Below are 18758 nucleotides of genomic sequence, written 5' to 3' on the forward strand. Positions count from 1 at the left end.
TGATTTTTCAAACAAACCAATAACAAGCAAAACAAACAAACAACAACAATAAAAAACAACAACATACAAACAATAAAATACACCACAGGTTGAAAAACCACAGCAAACTACAACAAGACAGGACAGAGGGAAAACAACTGAGACAGAGCATTAGATACATAAATATGTGGATGCGTGTGTACATACAAAAATATATACACACAGGATACATAATCTACATGGTACAATTTTTAATATCAAATTGTGTATCATATTATATACACTGATTAACACCTCAGATTATAAGAAAGGGTGCAACTCATAAGTGCATCAGGTTACAGTAGTATAATGGCCCTGTATTTTCATGTAGATATCTTGCCTATCTATTAACTTGTAACATAGTCTGTCAAAGGAGGAGATTTTCAACAACAGTAACATTTAACAGAGGTAACGTTACAAAATTTGGCTCCATTATAACTCATGAGGTTCACTGACAAAACAACTGTCTTGTACTAGACACGTTATACCACATGCTAATGTTATTAGCGTAAGCCTATGACATTTTCCCATTGCATATATTAGCCTAGCAGCTAGTGGACTTTTTCTCTACTCATATGAAGCCAGGAAAATCACACACCAGACTTGGAATGAATTTTTGTGGAGGCTTTAACTTCTTCAGAATTTATATAAATGTATTTTCTTAGCTGTGAAATTGAATTAAACAAAAGCTTTGTTTCCACTGAAGGAAATGTTTCATTTACAAAAATAAACATAAGGTGTGTGTTGCTGTGACATGTAGTTACATTTCTGGGAAGGTGTGCCTCAGGCTACGGTGTGTCTACGTAGAGACCTACACCACAGGTCGACTTAGTGCACTTATAGAACAATCATTTCAGCTATGTACACTATCAGCTCCACATGATTTATATCCTTGTATCATCACTTTACCAGACGAGAGTTAGACCAAGTTTGTGTTACTCGGGAGCATCGACAAGGCCGAACTCTTCTCTTCCACCCAGGCAAGAGCCTCTCAACATAAAACATGCTGAGTGCTGAGTGCACCGATGCTTCTTAGGTCACATCTTAAATATTCTTACAAGGCACAGAATGGAATATTTCTTTATGATGTTAGAGTAAACAAAACAAGACCAAACATTATTATTAGGCAAAAACAAAGCTTTGGAATCTGTCTTTGAGGTCCGAATACTAATGTAATGAGTGAATATTGCATATTTCAGGTGAGTCTCCTATTATTCATATGGTGTGGAATTTAATTTAGAGGCAGAAAGAGAGAACAGAAAAATAGTAAGAGGCACAACTGACGTGAGGCTTTATTTATTTATTTATTCCAACCATCACATGCGTAGAATATAATTATATCTCCGGACAGGAAGTTGAGGAGCAGCCATCTTGACATGTTAATGACTTCAGGCCCATCAATCACACCTTTCACCGCAGTGGTGTGGCTGCAGAATATATATACACTCCAAACAGTCTCACAAACAGGCACACACACGCACACACACACACACACACACACACACACACACACACACACATACGTTTTCACACCTGTCACCGGAGTGCTACGGCCAATGAATGCATCTGCCTGGTTACACACTTTCTCACTCACTCACTTCTGACCTTGATATTAGTGTGTGGAGCTTGAGACTGACATGTACACACACACCACACATACTATTCTCGCTCACATCCGCAGTCAGACTAACATAGAGATGTGCAGAAAATTGAATGAAAAAGATATCATTATAAATGCTGACAGCTGGATAATGAGTGTGAGTATGAAAAAAAATCCTCCTCTGTTCCATTTGTCATGAGCAGGTTCTTTAAAAGCTTTTTAATACTGGTGTACTTTTTCTCAATGACCACCTACCGGGCCGTCGGAGCTCTAACAGTCATCTTCAAATAACGGTCATGTTTGACGTGTTTGCAGCATTGTATTATGTGTCATTATTTCAGTGGAAAAGCTTTCCATCTTACTATAAAGGAGTAATCATAAAAATCTTGGTGAAGCAAAAATAAATACGGTTTCTGGATTTGTCACGCAAAAGAAAAATGTCCTGAAGAAAATAAAGAAGGATATAAAATTAGCTCTCAACGTTGTGAAAAAATAAGCAGTGTTCTCTGCTCTGAAATCACTGGTGACGTGTCAGCTGAAAGCCAGTCTTTCCTGTCCAATACGGCAGTGTCATCGACGTATCACAGCAACGGGATAAGGCAGTTAATGACAAAGTGACAAAGGACATTTATGATTAAGTTATTAATAACTTACAGAAACATTGCACATGATAATTCAACTTCCACCTTCTCTTCCCTTCTCTTTGTGTGTGGCACCTTGAGGGTCAGTTTGTGTTTTGAGGATTGGCTCTCATAATGAGTGTGACGTAGGCGCGGACTTTTCCAGTTGGCTCTCTGTCAGCTCTTCTAAATTTGTGCTAAATTATGCTCTTTTTGCAAGTCTTGGTGGTGCTTCTTGTGGTTGGTGTAGGACGTCGGTAGTAGCGGCTATAGCCCTGATTCCACGGAGCAATACGGTTCAGTTCATTTCAGTGCGTTTTTTTCTTGTTTCCACTGTGAAAAGTTGTGGATGGTACCAATGGAACTGTTCCATACCGTCCCCATTTTTGGTCCTCCCTCTGTTGGGGTACCTAGCACACAGATCTGGTACTAAAAGGTGGGGCTGTGAACACTGCAGTCTGTTGATTGGTCAATAGAGGATGGTCACTCTGCTCAGGGCTGAGCTGTGGCTGGTTTTGAGGCTCATGTAACCACTGTTCATACTGTGGAAAGTTTTATTAGTAAACTGTAACTATAAAATGAAAGGATGTTTTGCTGCCTCTCACAGCAGCCGGAGAAAAAAAAACTTGATTCACTGGGTCGACTGCCGCCGACTTTTAGGGCGGAACATTAAACTTGTAATAATTAATGCATGAGTTGATGACTTGAATCCATCAGCACACCTTAAATTTCTCTGTGACAACTTTGACCATTACTTTAGTTTTTTTATGACATACACTTTCAGTAATGAGTGGATCTTCAAGCGTTTCTATATTCATTTCGATTAGGTTATGTGAACGGCATATATCCTCATCCTCACTCTGAGGGAAAAAAAAAAAAAGCAATGTCGAGCGCTGTTCCTGTGGGCTCTAGCAACACTAAACCCCTGAGCTTGCCTGAGAGGGACTAAATGCACAAACCCTCTGTTTTTAAATATCCCATCACGATCTTCCTCTCACTGCAACCTTGTTTTATTTTGTTCTGAAAATGTTGGTGTGTAACCCCGTTCTGTGGATGATAAACGAGGTGCAGACTTCCATCTTTGCCAGCGATAATGAGGAAATACAGTGAGTGCTGGACGGAGCAGTGAGTGACAATAACCCCGCCCACATTTAAGAGTACTGTTTGCAGTGGAAACACTAGGGTCTAGGTACCATGTCTGAAGGTTTACTTTCAGTTCCAAAGGTACCGTACCGAAAGTAGTGGAAACGGGGCTTACATTGTAGGGGGGGTTATGATAAGGATGGGTCCAGTGCAATCTCATGCCATGATTTCAGGCCCACCCAAAAATACTGGCACAGAAATTAAAAAATAGTTTCACCGTCTAACTCCACAAGTTCTGTACACTTGAGTTCACAGTTTCTTTCACGTTTTCAGAAATTGCAGGAATTAATGTTTTAAGAAACAAATTAATTTACCTGGACTTTTTTCATGTGACATCAGATAAGAGGAATGTCTTTGAAAATATTTGTGAATTTAGGTGTATTTTATGAACTTTAAAATACAAGGTAACCCATTCATGAAGTGAGGAAGGGTTGTGTGGATGGTGCAGAGTGGCACAACGTGAACACACTGGGCTTTGTTTTTTCCACACAGTTAATTATTATCATGTCAAAATAAATAAATAATGGAAAAAAAAAATAGTTGGAATACTTAAAATATTTTTGAGTGTTTGGACAGGAGACAACCTTTGCAATTAACTTCATCACAGAAGACTGAAAATGATCTTTGTTTCATCACGTAACTCTCAGTTTATTACTTCAGTCAATTTTATATTGATTTAAGTAACAGTAGACTGACCCCTCGCCTGATTTGCAGTCATCGACTGTATGCTGACGGCCATTAATGGCTGCTGTGCGTGTCTGTGTTTGTGCGAACATGGGCATTCTTCTGCCGGTGTCTCGTGTGTATACATATGTGTGAGTGTCGATCAGTCCAACGGAAACCTATTTACCCTCCAGTGCGCTGAATTTCCCCTGCAACCTCACTCATCTCACTCAGAAAATGACAGTGGGCTTATGTGTGTGTGTGTGTGTGTGCATGTGTGTGTGTGTGTGTGTGTGTGTGTGGTTATCGCCTGTGACATCACCACCCTCATTTCCTCTCTTGTTATTGTCGAACCTCTCTGGATGGAAAGACTAAATAATGAGAAAGAGTGGGAGCTGAGCGTCTGTGTGTGTGGGCTGTGTGTGTGTGTTTGTGTGTGTGTGTGTGTGTGTGTGAGAGAGAGAGAGAGAGTTTAAGTATGTATATGTTATTTATCATTTTTAGATGAAGTCTTGAATTGTAATTTTGCTTCTTACTTGACAATCAAAGTAAAAGTCCTCTGCGGAGACCTGTTGAGGGTTGAAAAGTATCTCTGACTTCATGAGAGTTTAGATCCTAAATTTTGGGTCTTTTTAAGGTTGAATTTACAGTTTTACACAGTTTCTTTAAATTTCAAATCATCACTCTTTTTATTTTTGTCATTATTGCTGTTATACTTCCATTAATGCACATCAAACTAAAAGTTTTCCGGCCATGCATCTCCATTTTGTTGAGTCTCACGTAGCCCTAGGCTGAGGCATTAGTATGCATGTAGATTAAGAAATTAAATATATTGGGAGTGTGTTACCACAAAGGGTTAAATTTGCCTCGCCATGGCAACAATCTTTCGCCAGCTTCAGACAGGAGTCGGTTAAATTGCAGTTATTGTTGAAATGCAGTGGCCAGTTTGATTGATGGACAGTTTGTACGACGTGGTCAAATCATGCACAGGCTCCGCTCTCTGGGGGGTGGGAGGAGAACTTGGCAGAGTGATCGGGGGCCTGAAAGTGGCTGTCAGTCAAAGTGCTGTCATTTTCCACAGCCCTTAAATACCTCAACGTACACACATACAGGCACACACAAATACACACTAAGACTAGCATAAATGCACATGCCACATGCACAGTTACTACCTTGAGTTCACCAAGTACTTGTTACACACACATGCAGTTTTAAATGATTTTTTTTTTTTTAGGTGCACTGTGTGCTTAAACTGTTTAAGCTAAAAAACTTGAATCAGTGATCAAAAGTAGTCCATGAAGCCAGAAAGGGACTAAAAAAGTGCATTTATGTTTAGAGAAAGCTTCTTAAGACTTTACCCACTAGAGTGTTATTTTTAAGTTGCCAGCCATTGCCAGCATTTTTGATCATATTCACTAGTCTCTCAAGGCCCACAGAATAATTGTTTCTATGAATATGTAAACAGTACATACATTAATCTAAAGAAGAGACCATCTGCTTTTAAACACAAAAAACATTTTATTCTATCTTTTTCCATTTCTCTTTTATCAGCACTTCAATTTGTGCATTTTTATAAGTATATTTTTAAGTACAAAACCAATTTCACATTTACATTTTTTCTTTTTTCTCATTTCCTTATGTCAGTTTGAATTTTATAGATGAAAGGAATAAAAACAAAGATAATATTCTTTTTGAGGTATAGCGGAACACGTTGCCACGTTCATACTTGCGGAACCCACAAGTATGACCATATCACTCTGATTCTGGCCTCTCTCCACTGGCTCCTGTTTGCCTCAGAATTGATTTCAAAATCTTATTGTTCGCTTTCAAATCGATTCATGGTCTGGCACCTCAGTACCTTTGTGACATTATTCATGTTAAGACTCCCCTAAGGTCACTGCGCTCCTCTGACCAGCTGCAACTTGAGGTGCCTATGACAAAATTGAAAACCAGAGGTGAATGTGCTTTTTCAGTTGCAGCACCTAAATTGTGGTATGCACCTCCATCCCATGTTAGATTGGCCCCCACCCTCGAATCTTTTAAATCTCATCTAAAAACCCACCTTTACACCTTGGCTTTTCATTCAAACTGAGAGTTTTGTGGTCTTTTGCCCAGTCTTTTCTGGCTGTTGACTAGACGTTTGTGTTTCTTTGTTTCTGTGTTTCTGTGTTTTAGCTATTAACTAACTAGCTTATTTTGTTCTGTACAGCACATTGGTAATCCCTGTGATTTGTAAAATGTGCTATATAAATAATTGGAGTGGATTGGAGTGATAGTTCAGTGTTCTGTTGCCTTCCTCTCCTCTGTGGTCGTCTGGTCCGTGTGTTACTGTCACCGCCATGGAGATCATGTTTCGTCCCACCAAAATTGTTTTCTTCTTCGTCCAAATCAGACTCAGAATGTTGATCAAAACAGAAATTATTGGTGTCTAAGACCGAAACATCTTCTACTTCATTTGTTTTTGGACACAGCAGTGCTGTTCTGTTTTACAAGATATGCAACAGCGCCCCTTATCTCAAAACAGTAAAACACGGATTGCAGAAATATCTCGTCAATGACGGGGATAGTGTCAAGAGCAGAGAAGCGGGACACTTTGAAAACATACAACAACACAGGGCACTGAAAAATGATGATATTGAGTGTTAACAGATTGCTTTCACCAGGGTTCTCCTTTATAACTGTTGTGTACGCACAAAATGGGGCCTGAAGGAGGCTTACACCACTTCCCAAGCTTAAGTTGGGATCTCTAAAAACAAACGACGAATGAAATGATCGTCATTGGTTGTAGAAATCCAATATAACATCAAATAGCATTTAAGAATTTTAGAACAGCGTGTCAGTAGTTTCAGTATTGTCTAATACACTGCATATATCGCCAAGCACACTTTCAGTTTAGAGTTACTGGAGATAGCGTGATGGCTGCCACACACTCTGCCTTCTCCAGTCACCTCCTCCGGCACATCTCCACCACCTGCGCATATGGATTGTGTAAATTAGCAAAGTCTAGAAATAAAGCCAGTGACAGCTCTCACACAAATCATTTCACTCCATATCCTCATTATGAATTATAATGCAGGCCAAGTTCACCATAACAAAACTTCAATAAATAAATTGTTCACCTGTCATACTTCCATTTTCAAATGATACCCAAGGATGGGCATACCACTGACTGTCGCAATCAGTGTGACAAGGTGTGAAGCCATCAGTCTGATTGCTGTAAACATGTTATACTCGGATTGTTGCTATAATTCACCGGAACGATTCATTGTCATACATCAGCATTCACGAGGAGCTTTGGATTGACCATTTATGGTTGGATGTGGGAGTATAGAGGGCAGGATATGAGGCTGAACCATGGACAATTCCAGGTGGACGGGGATTTAGAAAGGGAACATCGCCTGCAGGTGTGCGTGGGCATGGTTTTATAAATCTGATTATTTTTTGGCGCACGGCATGTCTGGCTGTTGTGCACACATACACTTTTAGTTTGGATCCTGTGCACTGTTTTATAAATTAGGCCCGGACTCTTTGGAGAAACCACAAGAAAAGACATAGAGGGAAAAGTAATGAATGGAGTTGAGATGTCCTGTTTAACAGCTGTTTTCTGTTATATGATATTTGTGAGACTTATATCATACTTTGTTGCTCCTACAGGGTAAATCTCCTTTCTCCTGCCTTCGTTGCTGTTAAGTTGAATGTGACTTTTTACATTATTGTGTTATTCTGCTCTTGTCTTAATCTTGGCTCAGAGCATCATATCCTATGGAACAACGGGGTATACTCAGACTCTCAAACTTAGAAATAAGCTTACTTGCATTGCTTATGAGCCAGACATGCATTGTAATCACTCTTCTTGATCAATGTTACTCTCGAGGTTACAGATAAGGTAATACTTTGAGCTTTGAGGCAACAAGGTGCTTCTGGTGTTGCTTGTCTAAAAATGTTATCAGACTTTTTGTCTCATTCAGATGGCTTCAGCATTGAAAAACACAGCTGTTTTTTATCATCCTTTTTTTGTCAGCACTGCCCTGTCTTTCCTTGCATCTTTCCTTCATTGTAAGAAGTATTTCACTGCTGGAAAGATGGTCTTTCCATCAAACTAGGCTGTCTATGCAGTAGAAAGATGTATACTTTTGAAATTGGTGCTATATGACCAGAGAAAACAGAGAAAAAGAGCTTTGGCATTTGCTTTTGCTCTAAAGGCAGAAAACCTACAACTACCATAATGCACTGTGCCACACCAGACCCCTAATAGTAGACCAAACATTAGTTGACCAGCAAGATTTTATTGGTTGCTTAGTCAAAATGAAACAAAAAAGAAACAAACAAACACCAAACTCTATTAGGAGCCGCGTTTGTCAAAATAAATCAAAACCTATATGACTGGACCATGTGGGAATTTAATTTGAAAGGACAGACACAGGTAGAGACCACGCTCAGCAGTCAGACAGGAGTCAGGTTACAAACCAATCTTTCCCTTCTTCTGGAAATATTCAGTCTGATAAATACAGAAAAGTTGCTCATGTTAGTGCAGGGCTACCCAGAGATCTGTCCCATGGGCGATAGGCCTACACACTTATAAACAGCACCTGGAAGAAGATAGATATATGATGCTTTTAAAGTTGCTTAGCAACCTCAGATGCAACCTGCCGTGGCGCTCTTTAAAGCTGGCACAAAAAAGGCACAAGAGTAGCATCCAGTGACAGACCTCAGGTTTTCCAGGTGTTTAAAGACGCAGCTTATGTACGGCCCCTAATTTCCAGGGCTGGTACCTGTGGTTATTACACAGGCTAGTTAATAACATGTTGGGCAGGAAATCCAAAGTGTGGGATCATTTTGAGAAGGTGAAGGATGAACCCAAGGTGATATGTAAACTCTGCAGGCAAACATTTGCCTATCATTCGTTGACTACTTTCTCAGACCTTGAACTCAAACCGTTGTGTTGCCCTTTTCAAAATACATAGTTTAATAATTAAATTAATATCATAAACATGCAGGGGACGAGTCAACTAATGGCCGTAAATGACAACTATGGGTCAACTAGGAAAATTCTTAGCTGTGGGCAGCCCTAAAAAAAAAGGCAACACAGATCAGCACTGTCTAGTTTTATTGTTAAATCTCTGTTTTTTCCAGCCTCCATTTTTACTAATACAGGAAACAGTATGGTGCCCACTTCCTGTTCACAAATCCTCGTATTACAGCCAAACTGTGCACTGAAATATGTTTCTGCAAACATTTTAGGCAAGAAATAGACAAAACAGTTACAGAATCTTGATTTTTATTTGATCAGCACCGCCTAGTTTCAATGTTTGACCTGAACACAGAAGGATCAATACACAGACCAATGACAGCACTGTACTGTTTATTTACACTTATCTAAATACCCAGATCAGTGAATACTGCAACTTAAAATCATCACAGTCTAATAAACCACCGTCTGCAGTCAATTTCCAGCTCAAGGACACCTTAGTAAGGCAGATGCTTGAGCCTGGAGTCCACAGGTACTTGAACTCAGTCATTACAAACCTTCACCTATCATAGCTATAACTTTATAACATTATGATTGGATGAAAATGGCTTATGCATCTTACATGAGACATTTGTGTAATGTTCCTATTGTAAGTTGCCATGGGTAACACACCTTGAACTTGGATAAGACCTGGCTTTTCTTTACTCTACATAATAATGTGGAACATGAGAACAATATGTGGTCAGAGCTTTTAACTCCAGGAAGAATATCTTTATTCATAACAGAGAGAAGGTAAATGAAACATCTGCTTTGCCCAATGAAACTTTGTTGGTGTGCGTTTGACAGTAGCCCAGGCCAAAGCAAGAATGTGGGAGAGATTGCAGCATCTGGTGTTTTGTGCAGACTAAAGCCTATTTAAAAAGCTTAAGGCTAAATTACGACCAAGTTTGTGAGCGAGCTTGTTTGTGTGTGCATTTGTTGCATTTGTGTGTGTGTAACCGTGTTTTTGGCAGTTCAGACAGAGAGGCAGACTAAAAGAGAATAGATTTCAATTGGCCGTTACACACCAGTTTTATTCAGAGGCTGTCGTTGGTATTTGCTGCACTCCACTGCAGCCTCTCCGCTGTTTAAGCCAATGTGAAAAGCAATAATTTGTCTGTTTTTATATGTATATATATATATATATATATATATATATATATATATATATATATATATATATATATATATTTCATATTATTTTTCCTGCAATTTGGCTTGATATTGAACTATATTCTATTGTGTTTGCTGCAGAGCTGTCAAGAGACTGCCATTCAAAACACCGCAGCATCTCCCCAAATTGTTTTTAGTGGCAGCTCGGTTGAAAAGCAGAACGATGGTGCGATGAGATGGCTGTGTGGCTCCAGTGAATATCTCCCGCTTGTTTGCCTGCACTCAACTTGGCAGTCAGGGATGCTGGATGATTCACACTATTTAGAACTGGGCCAAAAGCTACTTTATTAGTCCAGTGAGATGTTAACACATTTTCTCTTGAAGTGACAGTAAATTTTAACGAGTCTGCATACCACGTCTGCTGCTCTGACGGCGTATCCACCTGTGTGTCTGTATGTTTGTTTACGTCTCAATCCCGAAACAGAAAAGATTTTTTTCCTGTCATTGTCTGTAAATCTTTTGTGTCTCATTCTGAATGTTTTGCGCCTTGTTTTTGATCCATCTTTTGTGCTTTTGTGTTCAGATTCTGTCATAATTAGCTGGAGCTCGAACTGGAATCGGGGTTTGATGCCAGTTTATCAGGCCAGAGAAATTTTAACACACTTCCATGTGAATGGCCTGTAAACACCAGCTGTTCAGTAAAACCGCTGTCACTGCGTGTCCAAATCACGCTGAGACAAAATGGATTCTTCACAGTCCATTTGGTTGTGGGCAACCCAACCATACTGGACACAGGGCTTAAATGGATTGATTGAGCATTAAAATAAACATTTTAAGTGCTCATTTGGCTGATCTGCTCAGATATGTGCAAAAAGCCAGTCCCTGGCATGGCAGGACTATTTTCTGACAAATATGTGAGATTGCTCCAGTAAAATGGTTGAGAACTACGTGGAAATGAATATTAATTTGTGCCGTTCTAAGGATTTAATTCACCTGTGAGATGTAAATAGGAGACACCTGTCATATCTGAAGATCAACACAGTTTTGTCACTGTTATGACTTGTGAATAATTGGCCTCCACTCCTCTGCAGTCTCAACTCTTCTATCTGTGTGATACAGAGATGACCAGACTCAGTCAGTAGTTTATTTTAGACTCACAGAATTATTCATCAGTGCAAAAACAAAGTACAGATAATAGACTTCATCTGGGGCTAAATGAGTCACTGATTGTTTCACGCTTTAGAAAAAAGTTTGGTTGGACTTTAAAGTGTTTAAGTTGGAGCATGCCGATCTGCTTTGTGCTCTCCTTTTGAAGTAAATCAAAGAGAGAAATTAATATTTGATTCTTTTTTGTGTTCCATGACATCTGTGCACGAATCAGCTGGCATGTTGGTACAGTATGCTGTTTTCTTTCTATGAAGACAGAGAACTTCTTTGTGTACAGCTATTGGCGTAAGTAGTGATGTCACTATTCTGTCATGAGTTAATAATACTCTACTTGCACAATGTAGTGTGACATGCATCTGAACTACACATCTGTTTACTTCCTGTCAGCTCTACAGTAACGTCACCTTCGCCGCAGACCTTAGTGATCAGTGTTATTATACTTCCGTGACAACAGTGGCCAGAGGTGTTATGTTTTTGGATTGTCTGTATGTCTTTCCATATGATTCTTGTGAACGTAATATCTCAAAAACACCGTCAGGGGATATCTCCAAATTTGGCTAAAACGTCCGTTTTAAGTCAAGGATGAACTGATTGGATTTTGGTGCTTGAAGGTCAATGTCACTGTGACCTTGCGTCCATCTCATTCTCATGAATGCAATGTTGCAAGAACTTCTTGAGAGAATTATTTTAAATTTGGCACAAACGTCCCTTGGACTCAAGAATGAGCTGATTGGAATTTGGTGGTTGAAGATCAAAGGTCAAGATGACTGTGACCTCACAAAACATGTTTTTGGCCATAACTCAAGAAGTCATACACTAATTATGACAAAATTTCACGCAAATGTCTAATAGGATAAGATGATGAAATGATGACTTGATATATCCAAAAGGTCAAAGCTCAGCTTAACTGTGACATAATGTTCGGCAAAAACACTTTTCTGGCCATTATTCAGTGTCATGTCTCAGAAACAGAAGGGGAAACATTTGGTCAGATACTGAATTGGTGACACTAATCTTTGGTGCTCACCTTGAAACTGTGCTGAAACATCCATGTTTTTACAGACATGATTGTAAACAGTAACTTCGACTTTGTGGAGGCATAAACTGCAAAGTGGTCATTTATGTTTCATTTTTAAGTTAGTTACTTCATTTTTCACTTAGCTTTGTACATCTTACAGTGCCTCCAGGATGTTGAGATGTTGGGTTTGCATTCTGCATGACCTTGCAATTATGTCAAATCACCTCACCCCAACTTTACCGCAAATTTGACTATTTAAAACAAGTAAAATCTCACTTAGAGCAGCATATCTGTTCCTTCAGCCCCTACTTGTCCTCTCTGTCTCTCATGCTGTTGCGGGACTGCGAGCTCTATGGGGCTGGGAAAGACTCAGACACATACAGTGACGGGGCTAACTGTTAGCATCACATGGCTAACGTTACCCAGTGGTTTTTAACGGGTTTAAGGGTAGAGTCGAGTCGTTTCATTGTCGTGGTGTGAGATTGTTGGGATCATTTAACAGCCTGTTGTTGAATGTCAGCTGCTGTTGCTGTGTTAGCCTGTGCTAACCACACACAGGGTGGTGGGACGAGAGCAGCTCATGGAGACGGTCATTCAGTGCTGCTTTAATCGGTAGCAACAGCTGATCGTTGGCAATCAGCTGTCAGCACTGCGATCACTAAGGTCGGAGGCAAAGGTAACGTTACTGTAGAAATTACAGGAAGTTAACAGACATGGAATTCATAAAACGGATATATGTCACACTACATTGTGCAAACAGAGAAGTATTCTTTATTCTTCAGTACCACAAAACCTGTGTGTCTTTGACCTGTAGACCTAAGTTTATTGATGTGGTGTCTTTTCCCTTCAAGCTCAGCTGTCAGTCAGACACATACACTGTGTAATGTTGAGGTATTATGGGTATGAAGTATGTTTCTATTTTCATTGTTATGCCATGACATGGCAAATACTTAATGTCTTTTTATGCCCTATTTTTTATGCAATGCGCATTTGGTTTCTTTGTAATGAAATGTGCTCTATAAATAAAACTGCCTTGCCTTATATTAACACTCCAACTGTGAGCCTCGAAGGCTAAAGGAGACTCTTCAAAGATGATTTTTTAAAACTGAATTAAATTCTAAAATCACAGTTTTGACTTCAAAAAGAGAAGAGCAGCTGGACTTAAATTTCAATCTGTCCTCTAAGGAATATGACTGGACTTAAAATATCTTAACTGTGTAGTCATAATACTTTATTACCGAGCAAATTCAGCGTTAGAGATCCTGCTTTTTCATCTATTTAATGGAGTATGCTGTCTTCATCCAGTAAGATAACATTTCATTTGCTCCGTTCTTAGTTGCATTAACAAGGTCTGAAATGTAACCTGACGAAACTTGTAGACACTCTAAGAGTTTGAGATTATATTTTAAGATCAAAATTGCCAAACCAGGCTGCAGTGGAAAATAAAGAATTAAAGATAAATAAAAACTCAGTTTGAAAAGAGAATCTAGCCAATTAAAATAAAGTCTGAAGGCTGATAATATGATGTGTTCATGACATGAACTCACCGTAAACTCACCCACCTAACGTTAAATGTCACGGATGTGAGATAAACATTTATTTACTAGCTGTGTAATTTCTTGCAGGACAGTTATTGGTGTGTTTATTTGTTGGTGCTGTGTTGAGCTTTAGAGGCAAAAAAATCCCCTGTCTGATCCAACTCTGATCAAAACATAGAATATGACACTGCAACCCTACACACACACACACACACACACACACTGCATTAGTTAGCTGTGTTCATCTATGTTTAGCTGCTGGAGCTGCCTAGCTGTCCCAAAGCTGTCACCATATTACAAGCTACTGCTGAGAGCTCTCTTACACACACACACACACACACACACACACACACACACACACACACAACCCCATCCTCGGTGGGAATACAGGTAACATTGACTCTTTGTAGGGGGTTTGAATGACTGCTATAAGGTTACCCTGAAATACACTTTCTCACAAACACACACTCACACACACACACACACACACACACACACACACACTTGGTAGCTTTCTCCCTATTCTAATTGCCGCAATGTGACACTGCTTCCCACATCACGAGAAGAAAGAGAGAAATGCTCAGAGAGAGAGAAAAGATGGGGTGAAAGACGGGGTGGTGGAGGCAGACAGGGAGTCAGCATTTGACCTACATCCAGTGTTTGTGTCTGTCTGTCTGTCTAGTTGGTGATCAAGCTGAAGGAAAGACAGTCTAAACAAAGATCATCGTATTTTATTGGAAAACAAGCTAGTAATTTCAGTATTTATTGTGAATATTATATATAAATATAAAGTGAAAATTTAAAGTAAAAATTGGGCAATAAACGCACCATATGCAGCCCCCATATTCACCAATGTCATTGTTAACTTACTTCGTCCCCCTTCTACTGGCGTGCACATTAGAGTGTGGATACCTGACCGGAGCCTAGGATCTGGTGGGCCGGGCCGCGCCAGGCTGGGCTGGGCCAAGCCGAGGCTCAAACAAATTTTTACAAATAATATTTGGCTTCAGGTTGAGTGTGGACTCTGGTATGGTCCAGACAGAAATGATGATACAATGAGATACAGCAAGCTTATTGAATCCTGAGGGAGTCTAGGCTCGCCGTTGCTCTTGAATTAATTAGAGGTGTGCAAAAATAGGGGAAGGGGTTTATAAACAAGCGACACCTGTTTGCTGACATATGGAGCAGGTTAGGACATCTTTATTAAGAAACACTGAGACAATATAATGTTCGCTTGCTCGCTTGTTCGTATAATGCCCAATTAAGCCCTAATCACACAGAAAGAGTTTAAGCAGCAGGAGGTGCCTTTTTGTCATTGTTGTTAATGAGAATGAACATGGCAAGGCAATGCGCCTTGTGTTTCTGTGTTCTAAGCGCCTGGCGTCTTTGCCGGAGAACCTTCAACCCAAAGTGGAAAAATGCCTCATGTCATCCTTATTTTTCATTGTCCAATCGGATAATTTGAGTGGTGGTCAAGTTTATAGTTGGTTAACTATGGTGGTAGTGGCTCCTGGATACCCTGAGCTATATGGCTCGATAATAGAAAGCAGGTTGACAAACTGCCCCCGAGTCATCCTAAAATATGCCTGGAACAGCCATCATCGAGGCGAAGCTCCTGGACCAGCTGGTGGTACTCCCCATGTCCCACCCTCTTTTATAGGGTCTCATGTACCCACACAGATCTCTGTTTCCCTGTGCCCAACAAACTATTTACTGACAGCCTCTCACCCTCAACCAGAGCTACAGCAAGTACCCTCTGCCTCAACATTTCAGGAGCTAGATACTGATAACTAAAATAAATAGATAAACGGTAAATTGATTACATAGGAAGGTTAGAATGAGGAGGTGAGTCCATGGTTGCTCCTTTTACTTGTTATTGGTCACCAAAAGATGATGCCTCTGTCTGTCACTACAGAAGAAAAATAGGATCGCCATCTTCTCGTTTTGTTGCTTTGTTTACTAGCTAATGTTTTTTATGTTGGTTGATGAATATTTCTGTAGATAGCTTGTGTATTTTGAGCTCATTTTCCCCACCAAAGTTGAGAGATGGACACTGTGTGGCTTAATTTTTTCAGATAACGATAAGCCATTAAATTACAGTTCGGCAATTTTGAAGAAAACTAATTACAACTACCAATCAGTCATACATCTCAGGACCTTAAACATTGTGCTGTCACAAGTTATATTGTCAAAATTAGAACAATTAAAGCTTAAATCGCTGGGGAGCTACATTAGCATAAATGACAGTCTAAGGTTACAGTAGTGCTGTCATTTATGCGTGCAGTCTTAACAAAGCACAGTTATTTGAACACAACAACATAGACAGACTAACTACACCACCAATAACATGTAAGACTACATATGGGATCATTTACCTACCTGAAAGAATGGACGAATAGTGACCAGTGAGTTGGCTGCAGTGACGTTAAATGTCTTTGATTATAAATAACTAACCAACAGTCAAACTGTTACATTTTGATATGATATTTAAAACTACTCAGAAGGGCTAATGCTAGCCAGCTAGTTACCTTCTGACCTGATTATAATTGCAGTCTGGTCAGTAATAACAGGTTGGACCTAACCCTGATGAGTTATATAGCTGTTGGACAGAGCCATGATCTGTTTCAGCATCACGTGATGTGCGTTTTTTTAATTTTATGGAAGGATTTTTCCGTCAAAGGTGAACTAACAGAGATATGACGGGTCATAGTGTCATTCGTCATGCCCGCCCCATTAACTTTGTTAGAAGTGGCACCAAAGTCTGGCTCCAATGCAAAATACAAACTCTGTCATTGATGTTATGTCCTTTCCCCCTTTTCTAGTTTCCTTGGTAGCTGACAGGAAGTAAACGGGATCCATAGCTGTTGCTTTAGCAAGAGAACAGATGAAATGGTTTATAGTGCCTTATATTTACCATATTTACAGTACCCTTAAAAGTCCCCGCCGTGGAACAAAAAAAAGTAGTGGAAGCTTTCCACTAAGAATCCCATAATGCAATTTGCCACATTTTATGGATGAAACAGTTGTGCTACATTACAACTATCAGTGATGCCCTTAAATGATGATGATTTGTAAGTGTCTTAAATCTCAGATGACTGCTTAATATAGAGAAAACAACAGAGGGTCTTTAATTTAAAGAGCTGTGAGTGAGTAAACAAGGGAGTGATCTCAGACAACAACTCTAATATCTGTGACAGAAGATAGCAAAGTGAGTTTAAAACAATTTCATTCAAGGTGCGTGTATTTGTTCTGGTGTAAGTTGTCATGAAAGAAATACACTAATATGAACGTGGATCCAAAAATGTTATTTTACATTGAAAGTGTTGCTGAAGTGAATTTAAGGGGAGTGTACTGCCTTTTTCGCTCCTGGCTGTATTAGAGTACCAACAGTATAATGGCAGATTACAGCAGGTCCAATAAAATGAGATTAACTGATATAACTGATATCAGAATTGTTTCTGCCAGTACCTTTATGTATATTATATTATCATCCTCTCTACCCTCTCTGTGTTTTCCAGGTTTTCCAGATTGCCTATGTGATCATAAAGGCAGCCAACTCACCTCGCCCAGGTAAGCATTCTGCTTCATAATTTGCATTTACACAGTTTTAGGTGTTAACATTACTGGTTTGATTATAAAATGAAACAATGACTGTGTAATTAAAGTGCCAGCTCTAGACTTATTTTCAGTCATTGTCTTATGAACGGTTAAGTATAGTAATTACAGTCATTTGAGCACATGATCCTCCTGCTGAGAATAATTTGAAAGCTCAAGATTCCATTCAATAAAATGCAATTTTACTGTAATCGTTAATGTTCATTATGTGCAATGGTTGGTTGAGTTTAAAACCCAGCATCCAAAACATCAACAATCCTGAAAAGTTATTGTCTTTAAATGTTACTGTGCATTGCTCTAAGTTACTATTTTACTGGCACTGGGGCATTGGCAGTGGATCCTTTGAGACCTGTCGGTTGTGAGGTGGGGTACTGGCATGTCCCACGGATGGTTGATCAGACTGGGATCTGGGGACTTTCGAGGCCAAGCTGATGCCTTGCACTCTTGAGTAGTTTTTGTGGTGAGGCATGGTTCATGTTCTGCTGGGGAGGGGGGCTATTGCCATCGAGGAGTGTAATTGCGATGAGGGAGGGACTTGGTCCACAACGGTGTTTGGATGACTGAAGTGCTTCAAGTGGCACCCACATGAATGCCAGGACCAAGGATTTCCCAGCAGAACATTGCATTGTAACGAGATGGTCAGTGTTATTTACCACATCTGTTAGTGGTTTTAATGTTTTGGCTGATTGGTGTAGTCCACAAGAGTAAAGGGAAAAAAACAGTTAGTCCAACAGCTATTTAACTATTAACATTACAGCTGGGGTAGGCAGAAATCTGGAAGAGTCTACAAAAAAAATGAAAAAGAAGATAGGCAGAATATAGCTCCCCTTTCTCTGTCCTAAGCCCCTCCCACCAGGCAACCTGTATGCACGTGGCATATACAAGTGCTTCGTACAGTAAGTCGTACAGTAGTCTTGTTTCATTGTAGAGCTGCACACAACACATTCACTCACACTTCTGTCTCTCTGTTGAGACCACAAATGAAGAATTAGCTAGCAAGCCACCTCACAGTCCCTCCACCTTGCACCCTGCTGCTGTGGACTGCTTTCCTGTGAGGAGCGCAGGCAGCAGCTCTGGAGAAAGAACCTTGGTCGATAGCTGTAGCGCCTTGAATTCAGCCAGCACAAACCTCTTAGCGCCAGATGTAACAGCAGGCTGGCGGACAGCTGCAGTGCTGGGTCTAACCTGTGTAATGGCAGCAACAAAAAGTTTGCTGATACGGCAGAGTTGTGGCTGTCCAGTCCCCCTGGGCTGG

The 18758-nt window shown here is 40.0% G+C and overlaps 1 protein-coding gene across 1 annotated transcript in view; it reads left to right on the forward strand.

Moving 5' to 3' along the window:
- Positions 1 to 18758, forward strand: part of lama2 (laminin, alpha 2) — a 332854-nt gene that overhangs the window by 74052 nt on the left and 240044 nt on the right. The window contains exon 4 of the mRNA XM_078173904.1: positions 17407 to 17458. Coding sequence (XP_078030030.1) covers positions 17407 to 17458 — 52 coding nt within the window. The remainder of the gene's footprint in view (positions 1 to 17406; positions 17459 to 18758) is intronic.

Source organism: Epinephelus lanceolatus, chromosome 13 (assembly GCF_041903045.1).
Source record: "Epinephelus lanceolatus isolate andai-2023 chromosome 13, ASM4190304v1, whole genome shotgun sequence".
NCBI classification, from domain to species: domain Eukaryota; kingdom Metazoa; phylum Chordata; class Actinopteri; order Perciformes; family Serranidae; genus Epinephelus; species Epinephelus lanceolatus.